This window comes from Ictidomys tridecemlineatus, chromosome 6, assembly GCF_052094955.1.
Source record: "Ictidomys tridecemlineatus isolate mIctTri1 chromosome 6, mIctTri1.hap1, whole genome shotgun sequence".
NCBI lineage: Eukaryota > Metazoa > Chordata > Mammalia > Rodentia > Sciuridae > Ictidomys > Ictidomys tridecemlineatus.
This window is the reverse complement of record NC_135482.1, coordinates 191,669,876-191,694,493: the sequence shown is the minus strand read 5'-3', so window position 1 is coordinate 191,694,493 and position 24,618 is coordinate 191,669,876. Positions and strand designations below refer to the sequence as shown.

The 24,618-nt window shown below is 38.2% G+C and overlaps 2 protein-coding genes across 3 annotated transcripts in view; both read left to right on the top strand.

Moving 5' to 3' along the window:
- Window positions 1–24,618, top strand: part of Mettl21c (methyltransferase 21C, AARS1 lysine) — a 60,520-nt gene that overhangs the window by 9,326 nt on the left and 26,576 nt on the right. The gene's annotated exons all lie outside the window — the stretch shown is intronic.
- Window positions 7–23,364, top strand: Lrtm3 (leucine rich repeat transmembrane protein 3). Its single transcript, XM_078016309.1, has one exon. It carries the CDS (start codon window positions 82–84, stop codon window positions 23,278–23,280), a length of 23,199 nt encoding a protein of 7,732 aa, XP_077872435.1. The 5' UTR covers window positions 7–81; the 3' UTR covers window positions 23,281–23,364.

Here is a 24,618-nt window from a genome sequence, read left to right as displayed (position 1 = left end):
AAAATTTTATCAGAGGAGGAAATAATATGGGCAGGTACCAATGAAAGTAAATATCAAGTAAGTCACTTTTGTGAAAGTCACATGCCATCTTCAGTTGAGACCAGCTCACCTTTGTCAATCTTTTGTTCAAAAGTAAAGGAAATTTTTCTTAGTGATAGAGAGCATCCAGAAAATGAATATGAAGCAGTACAATTTTCCTCAAAGAAATTATTTTCAATAATGAAAACCAACAAAAATAAAAACGTAAGGTTTTCTTCTGATCATAGGCTTTCAAAAACTTGTATATTCACTGTAGAAAATGAAGATCTCAATATGGCACCATGCCCTCCTGCCCTTTTATTTCTTTCTAGAGACCAAGTTAAACTTTTGGAAGAAAATGTGAGAAATCAAATTCCTTTAAAACAGAGAGCATTAGAAATTATAAGTAATTATCTGTATTCCCAACCTCAAGAGTCATTGATTCAGGATCAACATTCTGTTGAGATTGTTATTTCTGCCCAAGCACAAGATTTTTTTCCAGAACAAAATGCTATCCAGAATCAAGAGTTTTATGAAACACAATTTATTAATCAAGCCCAACAATTTGTTCCCATCCAAGAATCAGTCAACAGCCAGTCTGATATCAGGGCTAGCTATTTTGCTCAGGCTCAAGATTTGATGAAGAAACCATTTTACAGCAGCACACAAGACTTCTTCCAGGCCCAAGATACAGATAGGAGCCTATATTATACCGGAGCCCCATATTGTGTTGAGGCACAAGATTCAATCAAGGGCCTAGAATTTGATGAATACTTAGATGAGGCCCAATATTCTGTTTGGTTTGAAGATTCCAACAAGATTAAAAATTCAATCAACGTGCAAGAAAGTGTTTGTAAGAATGCTGAATTTCTAGTTTTAACTTTTAGTCCACAGTCAATTGCTGAAGATATGTCACAACTGCAGATAGCAAAGCCAAAAGACCAGCAACAAGTTGCTTTATCAGAAATAAACCAGTATTCTATATGTAGCCCAATGCTCCTTCCACCTACTGTTGAAGGGCAGAAAAACAGAAGAAAAGCACCAAATCGTAAAAGCAAACTCAGTCTTAAAGTTCCATCTCTAAAAGCAAAGAAAACTCCTTCACACGAATCAAAATTCATAATATGTCATGCTTCAAAAAACAGGAATGAGTTAGAATGTGAGAGTAACACTGTCAAGAAAGAATTACAGCAAAGAAAAGATGTATCAGATATAACTTCGCATCTTATTTCTATCTCCAGGCTTAGTACTCCTCACATTAACAAATATTGCCGAAAAAAACTAGTGACAGGCATGCCATGCTTACAAAAATGTGGATATTTTCTGCAAAAGCAAAATAAGTCACCAGATAAAAAGAAAATCAAGTACACGGATTCTATTAAGAGAGAAAACCCAGGTATCATTAAAAATGTAAAACTGTATGACAAAGAAAATATAGAACTAAAAAATATTTCACCCAAAATGTTACCTGAGCTAGAACAATCTTTCACAGTCAGCACTGAAGAAGTAAAGGCATCTTGCACATTATTAGAAGCAAACCAGAAGAGTACAGAGTCTCCTAAAGACCTTAAGCAAACACTTGACCCACACATTCCAAACCATGATATGCCTTCAGAAGAAACAACAGGGGAACCTGTGCAGAAACTTGTTTCATCTCCTAAGATGAAATCAAACGGAGGCATGAAAGTACAGGATGATCTACCAAGTAAGGAGGAGTCCTGTCTACCACTTTCAAATGGAGAGGAGTTTGTAGCCACTACACTAAATATGCAGAGGTGTTTTCCACAGGAAAATACACAGCAACAAAAAGATTTTCTGGAAGTTGTTCTAGAAATGTCAGATGTCAATTTACTCATTTCCCTAGGAACCAAAAAATATATAAGCAGTGAAGACTCAGAAGGCATAAAAAGTCCAGTGAGTACAAAAAGTGTCAATCTGAAACAAAAGAAACCTTTAAGACTTAATATTTCAGAAAATGGTAACCTGAGTGAAAGTGAGGAATTGGAATGCAACACTGGCAGCTTTATAAGAAATATGCATCAAGATGAAAGGACATCTGATGCATTTGATAATGCCACTTATACTACCATTCCTGAACCAACCAATGTGGAAATGCACGGCAGATTAAAAGCCAAGACAGATACATCAACAATAATAATAAAGGGAAGTCATTCAGCATCAAAGCAAGAAAACTTGCCAGATGCAAAGAGAACAAAGAAGGCAAAATACATTCGAAGCTCTGCTTCTCAAAAGCCACAACAATATGATAGTGAACAAGGGGAAAAAGAGGAACAAGCAGTAGCTCCTCAGCTGACCCCAGACTTCAGGTTCAGCCTACAGCTGAAGCAAAAGCCCAAATATGTCAAATTTGAAATGGAACAAATCTATTCAGGAAATAGAAAATCTCAAAATAAAGAGCAAGAAATACCATCACAAACTCTTTCTAATCAAACTATTCTGGAGACGAATCCATGCCCCATGATGGATTCATTTCAAGTTGAGAAACTGAAGCAAAGCACAGACAGATCTGCAGGCAAAGAAAGTGCTATGGATCATATGAATCTTATCATTCCAAAGAACTTGCCAACTGGTGAATATTTAATTGAAACAATGGCATGTTGGGTCCCCTTTGGTGGAAACCCCAGAAAGACATTGCATGGTCATATTACAGAGGAAAAGGAACACTTAAAAAGAGATTTACCTCCAGTTGCTATGAAGTCTTCTCAAATCAGAAAAGTACTGTCAAGAACAAAAAATATACTCAATGCCAGGCATGCAATTATGAAAGTAAAGAAGTTAGAAAATTCATTAATGCTTTGTACCAAGAGACATGATGCTCCAAGCCATAGGAAAAAAATGGGAGACGGTTTTAAAGTTAAGAAGATGCTGCAAGCCAAAATTTTGGCAGACGCACTCCTGGATGTCTACCCTCACTTGTCTATTTTGCCTAATGCTGGAATGGATTGCAGATTAAATGCAGAGAAAATCACTCATATCAGTCTCATACAAGAGAGATCCCATGTTAATAAGGAAAATGAATCTCAAAACACACTAAAAGCTAACTTGCAAGATGAAGTGAATGAGGTCAGAGACCATCTACCAAAAGCAGTCCCTTATGCACATACAATGGAGGAGAGTAAAGCAGAGAAAAAAATGCATCAACCAGTCCCATTTACTGAAACCATGAAGGAGTCTGTTGAGTCCCTTAGAATGGCTCCACCTCACACTGAAAATTTGAAGAGAAGCCTAGCAACACAGACTGACTTCCAGTGCACAGCAGGCTTGGAGATATCTCCTCCAATATCAGAAAAATCACTAAGGGGAGACCCTTTTGATCAAACAAAAGAAAATAATGTTCCAAGTATTAGGAGTGATACAAGGGAAATGGATCACAATTTTGCAGGAGAAAAAGCAGAATTACTGAAAGATTTACAAGAAACTTCCCCAGAAACTTTTATTTGCTGCATGCCTGTGCGGTCTGGCTCTAAAAGGAAGAAAAACAGAGTAAGATTTGCAAACGTGACAAATACAGTGAAATTCAAATGCATGAAAATGAAGCCACCAGTCTCACAAATTTCCAGTATCACCAGCCATAGAGAGAAATTGGACTTTAAAAACAAGGTTAAAAAGGTAAACCCAATTAAAGACTTGGTACCCGAATGTCTAAACGCCCTCTACTCTCCCATATATGAAACACTGCCAGGAGAGTACTCTCAAGCTCACATGAAGCAAGGAGAACTGGCAAGTAAAAAGTATATTGATGTCTTTGCTAAGAGTAGTGTAGTCCATGAGAGAGAGGTTTTCCAAGAAGAGGAGGAACAAAAAGCTTCCCTAGAAGTAGCTCCACAGGAGAGCCAGCCCCTGTGGTCTGATGCCTGTCAAATAAAGAAAACCCACCTTGATGAACCAAACCCACCACTGATCTGCTTAACACAGGAGCTACCTATTATTGGGCAAGGTGTGCAGCACCAAGCAGTTTTCCCACAAACTACTTTGGAGGCTAGTCTCAAAAAGGATCCCACAGAAGTTGAATTACGGAAACCCAACCAAATGCAAAATGACATAGAAGTCCCTATGGGTCCTAAGATTCCACCTCTCCAAGCGGGAAACTCATCATGTGATGAATTTAACACAGTGATAAACTGTGGCTTGCCATGTGGTGGAAACCCTAACAGGGAACTAGATTCATATTTTATGCAAAAAAATTCAGAGGTGCCAATGGATGTGCAAGTGACAGTCCTGCAGTCTTCTGATTCTGTTATATTACCCTGTGTTTCTAAATTTAAAAGGCAGAAAAAGACATTAAGATTAGCAAGGAGGCAAAGACCAGAGAGTCGCAGACTTAGAACTATGAGGGAAATAAAGCCATCAATCTTAAATACGCTTAATGGCAGATATAGCAAGGAACTGCAGAGCAATATTAAAATGAAGATGAAAGGCCCACAGCAAAGAAAAAATGCAGCAGATACATTTTGGGACATCATTCTCTCCAAGGTGACCATTTTGCCCAACATCAAAATGAGAAGTTTAACTGTGGGGAGAATAAATGTGCGAAGAATAGCAAGATTTGGTTATATGCAGTTAATGCAAGAGAAATCACTAAGTGGAAGAAAAGTATATTGCCTAGATTCTACTTACATGAATAGTTTCTCTAACAGATTGAAATGTGGAAAGGAGAGGGAAGGGGAACCTAAAGCTTTACAGCTTCCAGGGAGTAGACATGGCTTCATATTAAGCACACATCAGAAGAGAGATCATGGCCTTGTTGAATTTGGTGAGAAATTGTATCAACCAGGAAGTACAAATACACAGGTACAACCACAGACACATCCTGCACCAACTATCTGGCATTCTATTTCATGCCCCATGCTAGATCAATTTCAATCTGAAAAGCTGGAGACTTGGGTTAGGTTTTCACCTCCAAAATCTAGGGATGCAAAGGTTGTTTCTGCAAAAAAAGGTGGAGCCCCATCTGATGTAAGCTGTCACAAGGAACAGGCTGATAGTAATGAAAATAAAGGAACAGTGGCCGTTCTTTTCTGCACACCAGCTTTATCTACATCTGAAAGGAAGAGAAACTTCAAACAATTTTCAGACATGAAAACTAAAGTGAATCCCAAATATGGAACTAGGAAGGCAAAGAAATTACCAGTTTCAGACATGCTCAATATCAAGGGTAGTACTAGTCCAAACTGTAGGAAAAAATCAGTATGGAACTTAACTAAAATGAAAGACATGTATCAAAATAAAGAAGTAGCAGATAAAATGTACTCTTCAGCAACTATTACATCTGATATTAATATGTACAACAAAATAGAAAGAAGAAAAGGCACAAGAGAAAAACAACTCAGTTCTACAAAAGTAAAGCAAAGGAATGTTAATTCAGATGACATCAAAGAAACCAAGCTTCAAGATCAAGAGAAAGAAAAAAGTAAACAGGAAGCATTATTAAAAGTAATTCCACAATACAGTCAACATTTTGTATTCTATTCAGGCCAGAGGAAGGATCATGACCATTATAAGTCAAAAAACCAAGGAAACAGGAAAATTCTGATTGTTACAGAACAAGATGACCCACAGCAGATTCAACCCACAGATCCAGGGCAAGGACAGAACCTGAAGAAAGACCTCCAGACTCAAAATGGCATGATATATACAAGTTTAAAGATTCCTTTTCTAAACTCTGAGGAATCATCAGTTGGTGAAGATATAATTGGCACAGAAAAATATGGCATTCCAGTTGACGGGAAGTATGTGAGGGAACCGCACAGCCAAGGTAAAGAGGAAAAGGTAGGGTTTAAAGATGATCTACAGGCAGCAGCTATACTGGAATCTTCCAGACTCTCCACAATTGATCTACCTGAATCCAAAAGGCAGAGAAAGACATTTACATCTAGAGTCATAAAAAGAAAAATGAGTCCCACATGGATAATTATGAAGGCAAAAAAAATACCAGTTTCGAAGATATTTAATATTCCACAGAGTGGTTGTCGAAAAAAATTTTTATCTCCAAAGACCCTAATGACACAGATTGTTGAATTTTTATCATGCTGTAGCAGCATCATATCTTCTGGGTTTCATATGGTCATATTGGAAGATCCAATAGTAGAGAAAAAGAAAATATCAGCACAGGAAATACCAGCAATGATTTTGAAGTGTTTGGATTCCTCCACACTTGCTTTACCTGTATCTAAAAGAGAGAGAAGCAACTTAATGCTAATGAAAAGGAGACATAAGATGAGACCAAAATGCATCACTTTGAAGGCAAAGAAGACACCACTCTCCCAGACATTTAATATCACAGGACGACGTCACACACCAAGCCAAAGAAGGCAATTCAACTCTGAAACAACAACTAAACAAGGTAAACCTGTGGCAGATATATTCCTAAATGCCATTGGCTTTCTCATGCCTGTGCTGCTTGACACAAAAGTATGTGACAGAGTGGAAGAGACCAAGAGGCTGGAGAATACACAGAGTAGCAATGGGCTACAACAGCAAGAGCAGTCAGCACTCAACGAGACAGAACCACATGCACATCCGGGTGACGAGGACACAAGCCCTAATGGCACTAAAGATATAATAGATCAAGGTGGAGAGACAGCCCTGCGGGTGTCCCAACACTTCAGCTTCAGTGCTCATGGAATAAAGGCAACTAACTTTAAATCAGATCTAGAACTGAAGACTTCAGCAAGCAACAAAATCCCAGACGTCCTTTCTACACCTCTAGAGCTGCAGCATCAAATAGTTGCTGAACAAAGCAGCTTAAATTCTATTGCAAATACATTTTCATTTGAGAAGCTACCAAAAAGAACAAAATCACAAAGAGACTTAAAAGATATATGGAGTGGAAAGATTTCATCTCCAGTGGCAGAAAAATCAGTTAGTGAACTTTTAATTGATACAACAAATGGTCATATTCCATTTGAAAGAGGCACTGGGAAGGAATTTGCTAGTCTTACTGCAGAGGGAAAGGTGTGTTTGCAAAAGGACTTACAAGATAGAACTCTAGAGCCTCTTGATTTTTCCATGCCTACTTCGTTTGAATTTAAAGGGCAAAGAAATGCAATACAAATTGCTAAATCCATAACTGGGAAAACACAGATGCCATTAATTTTTGAGAGAAGTAATATCACTAGATATTGTGCCCTTAGTTGTAGAAAGAAAAGGAAATTCATCTTGAAAAACATGACCAAAGAAACATGTCAAGATATATCAAATAAATTTATGAATACCTTTTTTCCCACACTTGTTTCACCTGGCATCAAAATGCATAAAAAAGCTGAATCAACAAGAAGCCCATTAAGAAAAACAAGCAATGTTACACAGTTAAAGCAAGATGAACTGAAAAGATTATATATAGATCCCTCTAATAAATGGACTGTGTCAAGCAACACATTAGAAACAAGATGGCAAAATGAAGAAGAAAGAAAGGGCAAAGAAGTTTTACTTGAAGCAACTCCACAATTCCTGAAGAGTGCAGAAAATAGAAAAGGCCAAAATCTGCTTATTCCAGAGCAAGATATACAGCAAAAAACAGTTTCAGAAAATACTCTAGAGGTTTTTTGTTCTCCTCCAGTGACTTCATTTCGAATTAAAAATCTACAGAACATTCCACTTCAAAAAAACATACTACATCAAATAGGTGAAAAGTTTCCATGTCCAAAATCAGAGAGGGCAATATTTGATGAACTTTTAATTGATGAAATAGAATATAATACAATATCTAATGGGGATCCTGTAAGGATGCTAGATGTTCACAGTGCCGTTTCCCCACAATGTGAGGAAAGAGAGGAAAATGTAAGTGCGCCAAAAGTTATAAAATACACAGTTGATCAAAATATCCTACCTATCAACTCAGGGAGCTTAGTGTTTGGCAATCCATGGGATACAAATTCTTTAAAGAAACTGGGTAGTCATATTGCTAAGAAAGATGATGAGGTGCAAAGAGATTTCCTAACATTGGGAATGGTGTCTTCTTTATCTGATGCCAGAAGGCAGAGAGGTGTATTGAAATTTCCAGAAAGTCAAGCTCTCATGAGTCCCAAACGTGTAGCTATGAAGGCAAAGAAGCCTGTTTGTTCACAAATGATGAATGTCATCAAGCATGGCAATCTGTACCACAGGGGGAAAGAGGAATGCCATGTAAAATCTTTGCTAAAACACAACCAACAAAATGAAAGTAGAGCTCACACATTTTTGTTTCCTTTGCCTGTCTCAGCTGGTACCAAAGTAGACAGTGAAGTACATAGGTCTTCAAAAACTGAGATGGATGAACCAAGAGTAAAAATATACCATCAAACCCATCCAGAGTTAGAGAAGTTGCCACATGAAGACACACAAAAAAACAGTTTGACTGGTTTGCAAAACAGACCTAGTGATGCAGTGAAAATGAATGTGCTACACGCAGAGACACAGGAGGATATCTCAGATGTGCCATTGGGGTCTGGTCCACACTGCAGCCAGCACTTGAGCTTCAGTATATATCAAATGGAAGCCCTTGGTTCTCACAAATCAGAGTCTGATCTGAAGAGGTCAGAAGGCAGAAGGACTCAGAATTTGTCCTATATAGCACAAGAAACACACCTTCAAGAAGAAGACGTGTTTAAGAGAAGCCACCGGTTTCAAGAAACTATTTTGGAGCCTATTTCTGGGCCCATTATAAATTTTCAAGTTGAAACAATGCAAAGAAGTCCTCATATGCAGGAAGAAGTAAAAATTATGGCAGGTCTAAAGACATCATCTCCAAATGCAGAGGAATTGGAGATCATTTCAACAGTGTCTGATCTGCCCTGGGATGGAAATGCTAGACAGAAATATGATTATCCAGTTTCTGGGGAAAAGGCATACAATCACAAAGACTTATTAAGAACATCTTTAAAACCTTTAGATTTCTCCATCTTTGTATCTTATGAATCTAAAAGTGAGACCTACACATTAGATTTTGTAAGCAAAAAAAGTATACTGAGTCCTAAGCATATAACTTTGAAGGCAAAACAACCCCCAATTTCAAAACTGCTTAATATCTCAAGGTATCCCATGGGAGGCCATAGAAAGAAAAAGAACAACATAAAGCACAAGCTGAGAGAGGTGCAGTGGTATGCTAGTGTCAGAGAAGTATTACTTGAGGCCTCTGAAGATGCTAAGAGACTTCCCCTCAAATTAATGATTGATAAGCTCTCATTGGATACAACTGTGAGGGGCATCCAGTCCAACAGAACATTTCAAAAAACTGTGGTAGGTCATATTCCAGAGGAAAAGGCAGAGTTAGAAGAAAATGTAACCAAAACTTTGTTGGGGCCTTCTGATTTTTTCATGCCTGGTTTCTTTGACTCTAAAAGCCAGGCAAGCACAGTACAGTTGTCAGAAAATGAAACTATATTGAATCCCAGGTGTTTGGCTACAGAGGAGGAGAAGCCACCAGTTTCACAGATACTTAAAATCAGTAGACACTTTGGCACAAAACATAGCAAGAAATTTAAATCTAGTTTAAGAACCAGCATGAAAACAATGTGGCAAGGTAGAAGCATGACTGGCACATTTCCAAATACTCGTTGCTTTGCACCAAATACCTCTGGCATTAGAAAGCAATGTAAGTTAGAAATAGAGGCAGACATGACAGTACCAAGGTTCAGTCATACACAGCTAAGACAGCAGTCGCCAGCCGGAGGCCTGTCACATTCCAATTCCATTGACCAGAGCAGTGCCTCCTGCTTTTTAAGGGAAACAGAATTACATGATGGAGAATGTGGGAAAGAGAAAAGAGAACCTCCAATAAAAACTGATTTATTCTACATAAAAAGCTTAACAATAAATGCACATCCCATAAAAGTACCCGATGATCCTGGCAAATCAGAAGTCATTCTTCTAGGAAAATCTTTTTTCCCCAAAAAACAGGTGTATGAAGGGGATTCAGGAAAAAATGTCAAAATAGAAAACATAGAAAATGTGCAAGCAAGTTTTGGAGTTGGACACTCCAAGATGGAGAAACCACATATTTTTGCAGATTTAGGTGAACCAAAAGATGATGCTGTATTTAGTCAATATGATCAAAAGGGAATTGACCAATCTGTTTTAAAAGAAAAAGCTCCATACCATTTGGCTGGAACCATAGATTCTGTTGGCAGGCATTTAACTGTGTCAGAAGTAATTGAAAGACAGACTGACAATGTAAACATAGTTATCACAAGTCCAAAAGGCATAATTTCAAAGGTAAAGCCATTGGCAGTTTCACAACCACTTAATCATGCAGGTCATGCTGCTCTAAGCATTACTGAGAAACCAAAGTGGAATTTTGAAACCCAAAAGATAAAAGTAGAGAGACAAAAGGCTGTACCAAGTACTGAAGTAAAATCTGTAAATGCCTCTATGCCAATGCTATACTGTATTAAAATGGAACAATCACCTAGTACCAGGGATACACGTGAAAAATCTTTGAAGGGAAATGCTCCTAACAAAGCAGAAGTTAGGGAGAAAGAGGAGTATGGACAACAGATTTTGTCTAGAGCAGCTCCACAGGATATCCAGCCAGTTGAGTTTGGAGCAGATCAATTGAGAGAGCCTGATCCTTTCAGCTCCGAAGCACCTTCAATCAATAGAGTGTGCCCCAAGATGATCACTTCTCAGAAAACAGAAATTTATTTAATAGATCAAGAAGCAGAGAGAAAACCTGTGGAGTTGCTTAGTCCAGAGTTGGTTTCTTTCTCTAATGTAAATCCTCTTCAAATTGAAAACCAGAAAAAAAAATCCAAGACTGCAAATGGTGAAACGGTAACAAATCTCAAGACATTTGCCCTGCAAGAGAAACAGCAAGAGCCCAAAGAAAAATTTAGGGAAAAAGAGGAATATGAACAACAGATTTTGTCTAGAGCAGCTCCGCAGGATATCCAGCCAGTCGAATTTGGAGCAGATCAATTGAGAAAGCATGATCCTTTCGGCTCAGAAGCACCTTCAATCAATACAGTATGCCCCAAGAAGATCACTCCTCAAAAAATAGAAATTTATTTAATAGATCAAGAAGCAGAGAGAAAACCTGTGGAGTTGCTTAGTCCAGAGTCGGTTTCTTTCTCTAGTATAAATCCTCTTCAAATTGAAATCCAGAAGAAAGAATTCCAGACTGCAAACAGTGAAAAAATTACAAATCCTGAAACCTTTGCCCTGCAAGAGAGACAGAAAGAGCCTGGTATCTCAGGAAATATCTCAAGTTCTCCTTATGTCTTCATACCCATGTATCCTAAAATTGTAAGACACAATTGTACAGTGGAAACAGCATATGTGAAAAATGCTAGACATACCAAACAGGTAAGACTGAAGGCAAAGAAAACACGAGTTTCCTGGATGCTTGGATATGGTTCAAGAAACAATAAGGAGGAACAGGGAGGGAACATTCAGCAGGAGAAAGCATTCCAGTTGAGTAAAGCTGCAACAAACCCACTTCTGAAAGCTGATTTTGACTCTCGATCCCCTGTGCCTTCCAATAAAAAGCCTATAGAAATAAAAATGAAGAAAGACGAGTTGAAGAAGGGGGTAAACATTTTTTCACAGCTAACGCCAGAGAAACCACTAAACGACAGGCAGATATCATTGTCAGAATGTGTTGACATGGCCGGCATCATTGAAAAACCAGAAGAGAATATTAGAAAAGAACAAACCCACCAACCCACTTTAGTAGACATGCCCCAACAATACCTACAACAATTACCGATTAGGTCAGAAGAAATGAAAAGGCATCCTCATGTCAAATTAGAATATTTGGAAAGAAAGGTGTGTCTTGAGCCCATTTCACAGAAAGATGAAACTGATTACATTGGACTTGACCATGACAAATTAAAAGTTGATTTGGAAAAAGAAATACACCCTGTTATATTTTCACAGAAGAGAGAAATTAGTGGTGGTAGGCTCAGAAAACCAAGAACAGATACAGAACTTGATTTCTTCACTGCACAAGGAGAGAAACAAAGAACTGCAGATGTTGCTGAACATTCAGTTTCAGTTCCACCCAGGAGAGAAAGAGCAAAGAAAACAGATATTTCATTAAGTTCAAAAGGACAGAATATATTCACTTATAAAAAGCCAGAATCACGTAAACAAGAAAGTACTTTCCTGGTAGACATGGAATCTGATTCCTATCCCATTAGAGAACCTCTTCATTTAGAAAACACAGGACAGGTAGCTAAGGAAGATATGCATGTTAACCGAAAAAATATTTCACATCTACTGGGAAGAAAAGAATTACAGGAAACAAATATCTTAATAGATTCCAAAGGACAGAAATTTCTTTATTCAAAGCTAAAGGATCCACTCAAAATTTGTGCAGAGCAGAGAAGACATGTGAAACCAAGTCATACACCTGAAAGTATGGATTCTGCATCTTGCCTCAGTAAGGACCCTCTTCGTTTAAAACAGGCAGTAAATACAAGGAAAGAAAATGGTAGGCTCTCTCGAAGTTTCAGTGTAAATCAACGGGGAAAAGAACAAACAGAATTAACTGATAATCTATTAAAATTAAATAGACAGAAAGTGGACTTTTCAAAAAAATTGAGGGCAAGGCAACTGACTACTTATAACCAGCACAAAGACAAGATTCTAGAATCTATTTTCTCTCACACATTACATCATCTTCATATTGAAAATGCAAAGAAACAAACCTCAGCAAAAGCAATACTAAAGTCAGAAGTCTTGAAAAAAGCATCAGATGAAGTGAGTGTTCTAGAAGATCAACCTCCATGTACAGAAGGAATTAATCTGCCTATTACAGGAACAGAAGAACATATACAAGACAGTATATGCACGGTTTTTCCAACATTTGTTACTCATCCTCTGATGGGTACATATCAGTTTAATTTGCAGGTGAAGAGAACATTAAATGCAAGAGATAATCCATGCTATCACACTTTGACTACAGAAAGAAAACAGCAAAAGAAAAAAAGTATGTATAAGGCTCTTCCACAGTCCACATCTGAAAATGATAGTCCAGTGCTAGATGCTGTAAATATCATGCATTGTGACTCTTCAGCTTCACAGACGAGGAAAACATTAAAGCAAATGGATGTTACAAATGGATATACTGAAAAAGGGAAAGAAGCACCAAAACAGCAGCACCTATCAATTTCCTATGAGAACTTGAAGGAGCAAATGTTTTACCCTCAAAAGTATCCCTGTGTCTGGTCACATTCAATTCCTCTAACAAAGGAGGTATTAGCAGAAGTGGGTAGTGCATTAAGCAGGGTAGAAGGACAAAATCTGTTTTCTACAGATCAACCAAGCACTTCATGTAAGCATGGACTAGAACAGAGTGTGTCTCCAATTACTCCAAGGGACATGAGAAAACAAGACAAAATGTCTGTAGAACAAAGCCCAGAAGCTAAGAAACACATGACTCGTTTATTTTCAGAAAAAAAGCAATCATATGGGGCACCAGTAACAGAGACAATATCAAATGGAAATTCATCCAAACTAAGAGTTGGAATGAAGGTAAAATCACATAGGGGAATTCCAGGAAAGGTGCATCTACCTAGAATACTATTACATTCTCTGTCTATATGTATGTCTGTTTTGCGTGAAAGTCAAAGAGAGAAGGATAGCCTAAAACAAGGTGTTATGAAAGACATAATATGCCCCAAAAGAAAAGCTCTAGAGTTGAAGAATCTCTCCAGTGTCGCTCACTCTGATACCCCAAGCAACAGAGTAGAAGGGCAGTGGAATGTAAAAGAGAAAACAGTAAGTACAAGACCCAGAAAGGGTGATCCAGATTTGGATGTGAAAAAAACATATCAGCCCATCCTTTCTTTACCTCACTTCAAATTGGATAATGAAAAAATCGATGGGACTACTTCAAATGTAAAAAGAAGAAAACAACATATATCACAGGAAGAGAAGGACAGAGTGAAAGCACTGGAAATGGAAGAAAAAATGAACCCATACTTCACAATGAAGTCAGAGAAATCACTGTCACATATGCTCAACAGAAAGGACTTGCCACTGTTGAAAATAATAAAACCAGAAAGCAGGGTACAAGAAGATAAAGGTAAATTAGACGTAGATCTAAGACTCTCCTATGTTTCTTTACCATCTCTGTCACATTCTAATTTGAATCCTAGGATAAAAGTAAGAAAAGATAAATCAAGAATACCAAAGGACTGCCTTCCACCACTAAAGCCCCAGGCATCCTTAAATATCAGAAGAATATCATATTTAGAGTCAACAACTCGATATCGCTTCAATAACATAATGGAATCAAAATGTTTGCTACAGAAGAAAAGGAGAGGTAGAGGAAATATAGTAGATCTGAAAGATATAATTGGCCTCATATATATTATTCTGAAGGGAAAGAATTCACCTTTTAAACACTTAGGGAATAGGAAGGAATTACAGTGGTCCAACAAAAAAACAAAGAAAATTATGCAGGAGGATAAACAAAATCAAGACATAATTCAGAATGAACTCTGGGATTCCATTCCTCCACCTCACCCAGAATGGGATCCTACAATAAAAGATCTATACATGCAAGGAATCGTAAGGTTCTGTCTTCCATTATTGTCACTCCAGGAATTGTCAGATGGATCGGAACTGTATAAGAAGCCAATTGATGATGTCTTAAGCAGTATAAGAAGAGCAAAATACATGCAAAATATATATCCTACCCCCAACAGTGTAAAAAATGCTGTAGTAGTTACAATGCAGAAAGAAGAGGAAAGTGTAAAAATGGAAAAAGTAATGCTTTTGAAAGAAAGAAAATCATTGGCAATTTCACGGGAAATTCAGTTAGACATCAAAGAGCAAGATAAAAATCTGCAAAAAGTTAAAGATGAATCAAATGAGATTTTGACCAGTACTGATACATACATACCGCCGCCTCATTTAAAATTGGATATGAGGAGAAGAAAAACAGACTATGGAACTGAGGTGAGAAGATATTTTCTTCCAGAACTATCCTACCAGAAATCATCAGATGCAGTGAGAAAACCAAGCAAAGAGTCCATTGAGGGTGATATCACAAGTGGTACACAAAAATTAAAAGAATTTATGCCACAGACAGAAAAGGATGATGTAAAGAAATTAGCTGAGAAAGACACAATGTATCCAAAAGCCAAAGGTTTGGAAGGAAATGGAGCACTTTCACAAAACCTACCACCAAATCCTAAAGAGCAAGGAAAAACTGATCCAGAAGGCAAAAGACAAGGTAAACTCCACAAAGGTCGTCAGGAACAGGGGAAAGCAGTTGCAGCAGGTAAAGCCCAGGACAAATGGGATCAAGAAGGCAAAGGTCAAGGGGAAGTGAATCAAAACAATAGAAAGCAAGGAAAAATAGACCAAGAAAGTGAAAGTGAGCAGGAAATGGTTCCCCATGTACATATGCCTTCCGAATCTCCTCTGATTTATCATAAGGCAGGAAAAGAAGATACACACAAAATAACAAGATCTGCTACTTCACCATTACAGGACCAAAAATTATTTGACAGAAGGCAGATGATGCATACAAAATCAACTGGGGAGGAGAAATCACATGATGTAAAACCCATACAAAAATACAAGGCCCAGAAAGAGATGGAGAGAAAAAACACAGTAAATATGAAACATAGAGTATACCCTGAGGATGTGACTTTCAAAGCAGATCAATTATCACTTCCACATGAACCCAGTATCACTGGCCATGGTGACCCAAAAACTAGAGAACAGACAAACGTAAATGAAAAATTGGGACGTGTACAGGAAAGAAAACATAAACTAGATGAGGTACTTCCTTTACCTCACTGTAAATCAAACAAAGGAATAGAAGTCATGGAACAAAAACAAAAAGTATCAAGGTCCTTTCTTCCCCCTTTATACCACATGGAATCTATAGTTGTTGGGAAATTGAATTATAAAGTGTCACCTTTGAAAGACATCTCAAGTGATTCAAGAAGACCAAAATGCATGACACACGGAGAAGAGGATAAAGAAAATGTTTTAAAGAAAAGCATAATGTATCCCAAGGACATATCTGGGAAGGCAAAGGAATCACTCCTTGATGATATATTGAAAATAAAGAAACTGCAAGTGAACATCACACAGCAGAACAAACAGAGACGGGAAGGAAATGAGGATATAAATGTTCTTCTCAACCAAACTTATTCTTTTATCGCTTCTTCACCTCTCTTTGAATTAGACACAATAAAAGAAGAAGATGAACCAGGAAAAATAAAAAGTTATGAACCACATCCTATGCTGCATGTATCATTTCCTTCAGGACAAATAAGACTTACAGAGTCCATTTCTAGCTGTGCAAAGAAACAAAGCCATGCAAAGCCAAGAAAACAGTGTTTATCCCAGGAGGAAGGCAGAATACAACCCTCAGCCACAAGGGGCTTGATAGGCCCCAGTGGCACAGCTTTCCAGGCAAAGACCTCAGCGTCTTCTCATGTGGTCAATATCTGTGAGCACAGTGCTCTGCGCAACACTCAGGAACCGCAGGGGGGCATTAGAGGAAAAGCAGGACTGAAGCAAGAGAAAACAAGAGATCCTAATGTGGTTCAGGCAGAAATATGGCCTTCCATACCATCTCCATATCACCACAGAGTTGCTTCTTCAGAAGCAACGCTTCCTCAGTTATTAGATATAGGGAGAATTGGACATGCTGGTTTACGTGAAGGTGTTAGCTCACGTAATATAACATTAGGAGCAAAGGGGCGTGTGCCATGCAGAGAGGTAAGGGACAAAGTGAAAATAAAAGGCACAGAAAGTAGTATAATAAGTGTGAGAACAGAGGCATCCCCGCATCCACATCTATACGATAGAAGGAAACTACCTTTGAATATTAAAAAAGAAAGGAAAGGAGAGCAAGAAGGCAAAAGGGAACCAGGAGTGGTTCTGAGGAAAAGCTCTTTACCTTTTCCATCTTACCTGGAGCAGGACCCTAGAATGAAAAAACAGGAAAGAACCCTTGGAAGAACACAGTTCTCTTTTCCACCATTAACGACTCAAGATGCATCAGATTCAGATAAAAAATCATGTACCGAATCATTGGATAGTTACATGTTGAACACCATTAAAGAATCAGTACAGTCCATAGCACAGCAAGAAGAAAAAGATAGATTCAAAATAGACATAAAAGACATCAAACTCCCCAAATATGTGGTGGTACAGAAATCATCACTTTCATATTCACTCAATAATAATGCACTGCCATGGAAAACCAAGGAACAAAAGGAAAAAATGCAGGAATATAAAACTAAACTACTGGTGGGTCTGGCAAACAGAATTATAAAATCATCTCTCTCACTTCGGCAGTTCAAGGAGTCAAGTTCAGGGAGACTAGCGTGTCCAGAAACAATTGGTGGAAAACTTTCAAATGAGGTAGAAGAATTAAAAGAACACATGCTACAGAAAGAAAATGAAGGAGAAAAAGTTGTGGGTATGAATGTCATAGTGGATCCCAAGGACACTTGTTTGAAGACAAAGAAATCATGTATTTTACATACACAATTAGGTGACCTTCAAGGGAAATCTAGAAAGCAAGAGGAAAAGGTTCTAGACGTTAAAAGTGAGGCAGATATAGTGCCCAGTGAGACTTCTGCTGAATCTCCACTTCTGCCTGATGTGAATACTGGGATCAAGGAAGAAAGCACACCAGTGTGGGCAAGATCCTTTTTTTCCATAGTAAACTTCCAGGAATCATTGAATTCTGAAGGAGGCATATGTATAAAGCCAATTACTGGTGATATTTTAATTTATCTACCAAAAGGAAAACAGCATGTCCAACAGAATGAGGAAGAGGATGGAGTACAAATAATAAAGTTCATGTTCCCCAAATGTCAAGAAAGGAAGGTGCAGGAACGTCCAGAGGAACCTTCTGCTTCATTGCCAACTCTGCCTCAGCGCAAGTTGGATACAAAAGTAGAAATAGATGATGAACTGCTAAGACTTCCACGGTCTGCTTTGCCAAAAATATCAAGTGCAGGGAAAACGGTACCTATGGGGTCAGTTGGTAATGATACCATTAAAGATGTTAAAGGTGAAAAACAACATATGCTTCAGAAAGAAACGATAGATAGAGGGAAAATAGTAGGTAAGGGAAGCATAGATATATCTTTGAAGTCAAAGAAATCACCTTCTTCCCATAAACTCCATAGATCAGAACTGCATATGATTGTCAGAGGACACAAAGGAAAAGAACATGAAGGTCCACTTGAACCACAAGGTATAGTCCCGAGAAAAATTTATGCTTTCAAACCTTCTCCACCCAAACCTAAACTGGATAAAGATACACAAGTAAATGAAGAAGAACTTGGAAATAAAACATTTCTGTTGCCACTAATGTGTTCAGCACTATCAGATGCAGAGAAAATAACACATACAAAGGCAATAGGTGGTGATGTAAGGCAAAGAGACCCACAGATGTCATGGAAAGAAAAAAAGTATGAGCTGAAAACAGTAGATATGAGGATCGGGGTGCATTGCAAAGAGGCAAGGATTTCACCCATTTCACATATCCTTAATATGAAGGAGTTTGTACTGAATATGAAGGTGCTGGAGAAAAAAGTGCATGAAGGAAAAGATGAATCACGTGTGGTTTTGACAAGGACTTTTCTTTCCATACCATCAGCACCTCTCCTTTCTCCGGATTCAGGGAACAAAGTAGAGGAAGTCTCAGCAAGAATGTCAGGACCCTCTCATTCACAACAGAATCTCCAGGATTTATTAGATGCCCAGAAAAGAGCAATCAGAGAATCAGCTGAAGATGATAGTAAAAACACCATGAAGCAAAGGAAACAGGGCGTGCCCCAGAAAAAGGCGGAGCAACAGGGGGCCTCAGACTTCATGATTGGAGCCCAGCAAAGGAATGACAAACCACAAGTTAAGTCAGAAAGAGATTTAATTTCAAAAGATGTGAATGTTAATTTCACAAGATTTGGTACAACACAAAATGAGAGAAGAGTGGAATTGCACTTTACAGGACAAAAGGCTCAACCAGAAAGATGCAGAGAACCTTATGGTATGTTTTATTCCTACCACACAATGGATGCAATTAAAATTGGAAATCTGAAGAAGAAAACTGAAATAACATGTAACATAAATCAGAAAGTAAGTCCTAGGGTTTCAGCTTCCCTGCCAAGGGAAACATCCAAGGAAATATATATCAAATTTGGCACCCACATAGGTTCAAAAGGGATTTCTTTTCCAGAGAGAGATGCCCACCAACAGGAAATTTCATCAGAAGTATCTCTAGAATGTGTAGATTCATGTGAATTTGATATGCTAGAGAAAGATGTACAAAGTAATAACAAAATAAGCAAAATGTTTTCTCCCAAAGTGTTAGCACCACAGACAAAGCAATCACTTGAAAAAATAAATCGCACCAAGTCAGGTACATCTCAAAATAAAGAACAAGGCATTATCATGGAAAAGCAAGCAATGCCATTGTCTGAGAGTACTCAGGAGACCAGGCCAAATTCTGTGTTTTCTCTTCAGTCTCCACTTCAGGATGGAAAGCACAAGACACCGTTGGAAATAGATATAGACAAAAAAACTACAGCAGGCCCCAGCCTACAAATATTACCAGGAATACACATGGATATTACAGAGTGTGATGACATAACAGGAAAAGAAAGTCAGGCATTACTGGTTTCAGAACAAGAGGAATGTATTATAAAGTCCTTTAACCCACTCTGTACTTTTCAATTTCAATCTGAACTTCTAGTGGAAGAAGGTGAAGTTAACACAGCTACCACTGTGCATTTGGAACAGAAGTTAGAGATGGCCAGTGACATTACTGTGAATCGGGAAGAAGGGAAATTGAAAGTACACACACACAGAGCTATACAGCTGAAAGAGAACAAAATGGAAATGCACAAGAATAATTCTGTCGGTCTGGAGAAGGACGACACAGGATCAGCCTCAAACCGTCCTGCAAGCCTTCATGATTTATCTCCAAGAACAGAGGAGTCTCAGAGCCAGACTCCAGTAATCACACCTAAGGAAAACATCTGCCCCATCAAGCAAAAGCACAAAGAGGAACTAGGGTTGTCTAAGGTAAAAGAAAACATTCAACAAAAACCACTTCAAAGAAACACTCTGGATTCACTTTTTGCCTATATTCCTCTTTCCTTCAAAGGCCAGAAAGGCAAGTTGACAATTGCAGATCTAGAAAGAAAACTGAACCACAGACACTTAACTATGAAAGTCCCAAATCACCCAATTTTACAGATTCTTGGTTCCATAAGACGTAGTTCTCCAAGCAATAGGATGAAATTGCAATATGAGTTTAACAAACCAAATAGAGAAGTTTCTTGGGATAAAGATGCCCCAGGAATATTTATCAGACGTCTTCGTGTTTCCAGGAAGAGTCCGCCACAAAGTGAAGAAACTGTAAAATCTAAGACAAACCGACAACGGGAAAAGAGGGTTTGTCTTTCTAAATTCCGGGGGCAATCACCAAATGCTGGTGAAATTGTCAGGAGAGACACCTCAACAGTTGTAAAAAGGGAACGAAATTTTAAAGATACAGTTCCCCAGAAGTCTGAACCCTTTGCAGTGCACAAACAACAAATGCAGAAGTGTTCTCGTGGTAAGTCAGAAGCAAGCCTCAAGAGTAAAACAAGTAGGAAAAGAGAAGTCAGTAAAAAAACAGGTCAGAAAACTCCACAAACTGAGAGAAGGATTATTCCAAGTCATGATGCCCCAAGAAGCATAAAAAAACCTGATTCACATATAATTGAGCAAGAAGAAAAGATACCAGAATGCATTCTGACACCCACAGAGCACCCATCCATGTTTAGAGGTCCAAAGGAGATCGTGGAAACTCACATGAGAAGGACTATAAGTGTGAATGATCCATCTCCAGAGGAGGAAGAACCACAGTATGAGACACCTCTTGATGCCAGGGAATGTTCCTTTCCTAAGCACAGAAATCAGGGTGAACCAGCATGGGACACCACCTCCCAAGAGGTCCAGCAGCAAGTAGCTGTTCCAGGAACTGTGCCCACATCACTGCAAGTTACAAGTGACGAGACCAAAACACCTTCAAGTGATACAAGTGCAGAAAGTTTATTTTTCATTTATGAAACAATTAAAGCTGCCCTTGACTTCCAGGTAAAAAGTATGATCCAAGACAAAGTTTCTTCTGAGAAACTGGACAAATTGCAAGCCGGGAAGTCTGATGACTCAATGTCACCCCCTTTTCCAGAGAGTCCAGATACAACATCAACAATAGTGAGTTCCAAACTGCAGCACAAACCCCTTTTAAGACATTTTAATCCTGAAGATAAAAATAAACTCACCAATCATTTGGGGTCAAAAGCACTTGAAATAAAACTGAGTCTGATGCCAGAGGTGGCAAAAAAATCCTTACAAACGTTTGACTTTTGTCCCAGAGAGGCTATTCCTGAAAATAACAGTTGGAGGCTCTATCCACGGCATAAACAAATGAGTCTTATGTCTCCAGAAGATGTGGATAGTGTAGAACTTAACTTAAAACATGATTACCAAGAAGATTCACCTCCTCTCAGCTGTATGAAGACACTGCTGGTTAATGTTTCAAGCAGCAGCAGTGAGCTCATTTCAAAGTTAAACAGTATTAATAACCTAGAAAGTGAGATGTCTTCAGTGATTTTGACTAGTGAGATGCCACTCCCTCATATTCTCCAGAAGTACTCAGTCAAAGGTAAAGACAAACTTGTCATGCACTTTTCTATGAAAATATTGGAAATACAAATGAAAGCCCTTCCCAGAGTTGTAAGAGAATCTTGTGCAGTGGCCACTGCCCAGGATAGAACAAAACCTTTATCTAACTGTATTCATTCTGTCAAAGTCCCAAAGCGTAAAAACAGAATTTTCTTACTTTTTGAAGAAAAATCTCTTCATCAAATTGATCTTGATTTACAATACAAATACCTCCGCTTTCTGCTGGGGCTTTCTGATGAGAGTATGTTCCCCAAGCCAAATGCACTTCCTAAACACATTCTTAAACTAAACCCGATTTCAATATGTAAAAAAGTAGATGATGGTAGAGAAAGCCATTCTCTTTCCTTTGACACAGAACTGTTAGAACAGCATATTTCTTTTAAAAAGCAAAACCCCCACAAAAACTCATTACACTTCAGAAAGTTCTTGGAGCCATCCCATATGTGTACCTCTGACGCCAGTCTACTCAGTAGGGAGCAGAAAGATTCTAGGACTATTTCTGAGCTCAAATCTGACATGACTCCAGAAAAAGATAAACAATACAGTATGTGGTTTCAAGAAACAAATACATATAAGCCTTTTAATTTAAGGATGCAGGAGAATGATACTGGTTTAGTTAACTCGCGTTCCACTCAGACTTCTGAAGATTATACTGATATTCAGATAAATACTGAGAGTTCAGCTAACCTGGACAAGTGCTTCTCCCCAGAGACACGTGAGAGTCAGGAATGTATGTTTTTAGAAACCAACCCTTACTTAAGTCGGGAGTCACAAAATGTTCTCTTGGAATTACAGAAGGGCATTCCTTTGAAAAATTTTTCTAAGATGAAAGAAGTCACAACTTACTTGCAGCAATTTTGCAGGGAAGATTTGGGCTCCCATCATATTAGAGCCTGTAGGAAACATACGTTTCTTATGAAACCACCTTCCTGTGAAAAGCACAGAAGCAGGAAATACAGATCAAATATATTCCAAATGCAGCCTCTTGATTGGTCTCCCAGCTCACTTAATACTATGGACATTCAGTCTCTGTCTCCTTCCATCTCACTCAGAGAAGAGCAGCTTTCGTGGACTTCAGGGAGCAGGACAGGGTACTCTGTAGCTTCCTTAACTGAGTCAAATATGAAATTACATCTTGAAAATGACCAAGACAAGTTTCACATGTACCTGGAAAGCAAAGAAAGAAAGAAAGCCAAATTTGATTTATTCAGAAAGAACAACATTCATCGGGACTATAACTACATTCATACACCAGGTAAAGAGATACACACAAGAAAGAGGAAAGTGTGTAATTATGACTCACAAGGATCAACTTATTCCCAAAGCAAACATAGATCATCGTCAAAAACTCATCACATGGGTATTAACTTCCATTCTGACAAAAAACAAGACCAGCCCTTCTTTTATGCCTGTGTACCAGCAGATTCACTGGAGATTATACCCAAAACCATTCGCTGGACTATTCCTCAAAAAACCTTAAGGAAGGGAAACTTCAGAATTCCACTGGTGGTAAACACTTCAAGTCCTTGGAATATATGGAGCTCATCCAAAAAGTTGTTGGAGTCACTGTCAGGGTCCTTTAGTACAGTTCATCAGAGTTGATGTCATCATATCTAGATTCCTCTGGATTGGAACTCTGGTCACTTTGGTGGTATTCCATGACAAATAAAGTAATAGAATGTCAAATGATGTCCTCAGGAAGTGTCTTCTCAGTTGTTGGGCTTTATTTCCACAGCAGAGTTTGCATGTGTTCTGGCAAGCCAGGATGGAAGAGCAGATGACTTTGGGTTCAGTTTTACCATGTCCAAACTCTCCTTTTAGTTGATGCTGCTGCCTGACAATCCTAAGAGGAGTGGTCCACAGCCTAGAAGCCCTTTCACCCTACACCATTGACTGAAGGGCCCGTGGGAGGAATTGTATCCTGTGTATGAGATGGAGACTGTTTAGAGAGTAAGGAGAGAAGGAGCAGAGAGGCTGAAGTGGGAGTTTCAGATGGCAGTGAGGATTTCAGTGTCCAGTGCCACAGAATAGAGAACAAATACTGAGTTTTGAGCACTGAGTTTGACAACCAGATGGAATATCTTAATACTAACAATTCTAGAGAACTCTAGGTTTGTGTGTGTGTGTGTGTGTGTGTGTATATAAACACACATACACACAATAGTGTGATAGACTTGTATGTACCAATTTACTGTATTGCAGACTATCACCCTATAGCAAACCTGCATTGTTCACTTCTTATCAATTCTCCTCCACTAGTATTTTGAAACAAATCCTAGATATGTTATTTAGTCCATATTTTATTGCATATATCTGTAAACTATTTTTTTAATATTTATTTTTTGGTTGACACAATATCTTTATTTATTTTTATGTGGTTTTGAGGTTCAAACCCAGGGCCTCACATGTGCTAGGCGAGCACTCTACAGCTGAGCCACAACCCCAGGCCTTGTAAACTATTTTTAATATAACCATAATCACATCTAAAAATATAGTAATTGCTTCTTAAAATCCAAATAGAATACACAAGTGTTACAGCATAATTTAAAATGCATTCTTTCGGAGATTGCCTGTCACAAAATAGAACAAATGAGGCTATTTCAGTAGCCTGATTTCTTACCACAAATGATACAGGAGGATTGAGTGACTGGTTCTTATGTTCTGAAGAACCATCACTAAGATATCAAATGTCCATTTGTCAAAAGGGAAAAAAAGTTTTAAAACTTGAAAATAAAATTAGATACAAAGAGGTGTATTTATTCAGAGCAAGAGAAGAAATCACACATTTCAATTTTTATAAAGCTGATTGAACCAAATACATTGTAAGTCCAGAAAAATAACATCATTGTTAGCTGCTGGAGAGTCATTTGCCTATATTTTTTGACTATTTGATCACCTTCATAAAACAATTTTGTAATGTCACTTATGTAAAGATCAAAA

Excerpts from the sequence above, each read along its gene's own strand:
- Lrtm3 (XM_078016309.1), top strand. The coding sequence starts at position 82 with ATGCCATCTTCAGTTGAGACCAGCTCACCTTTGTCAATCTTTTGTTCA.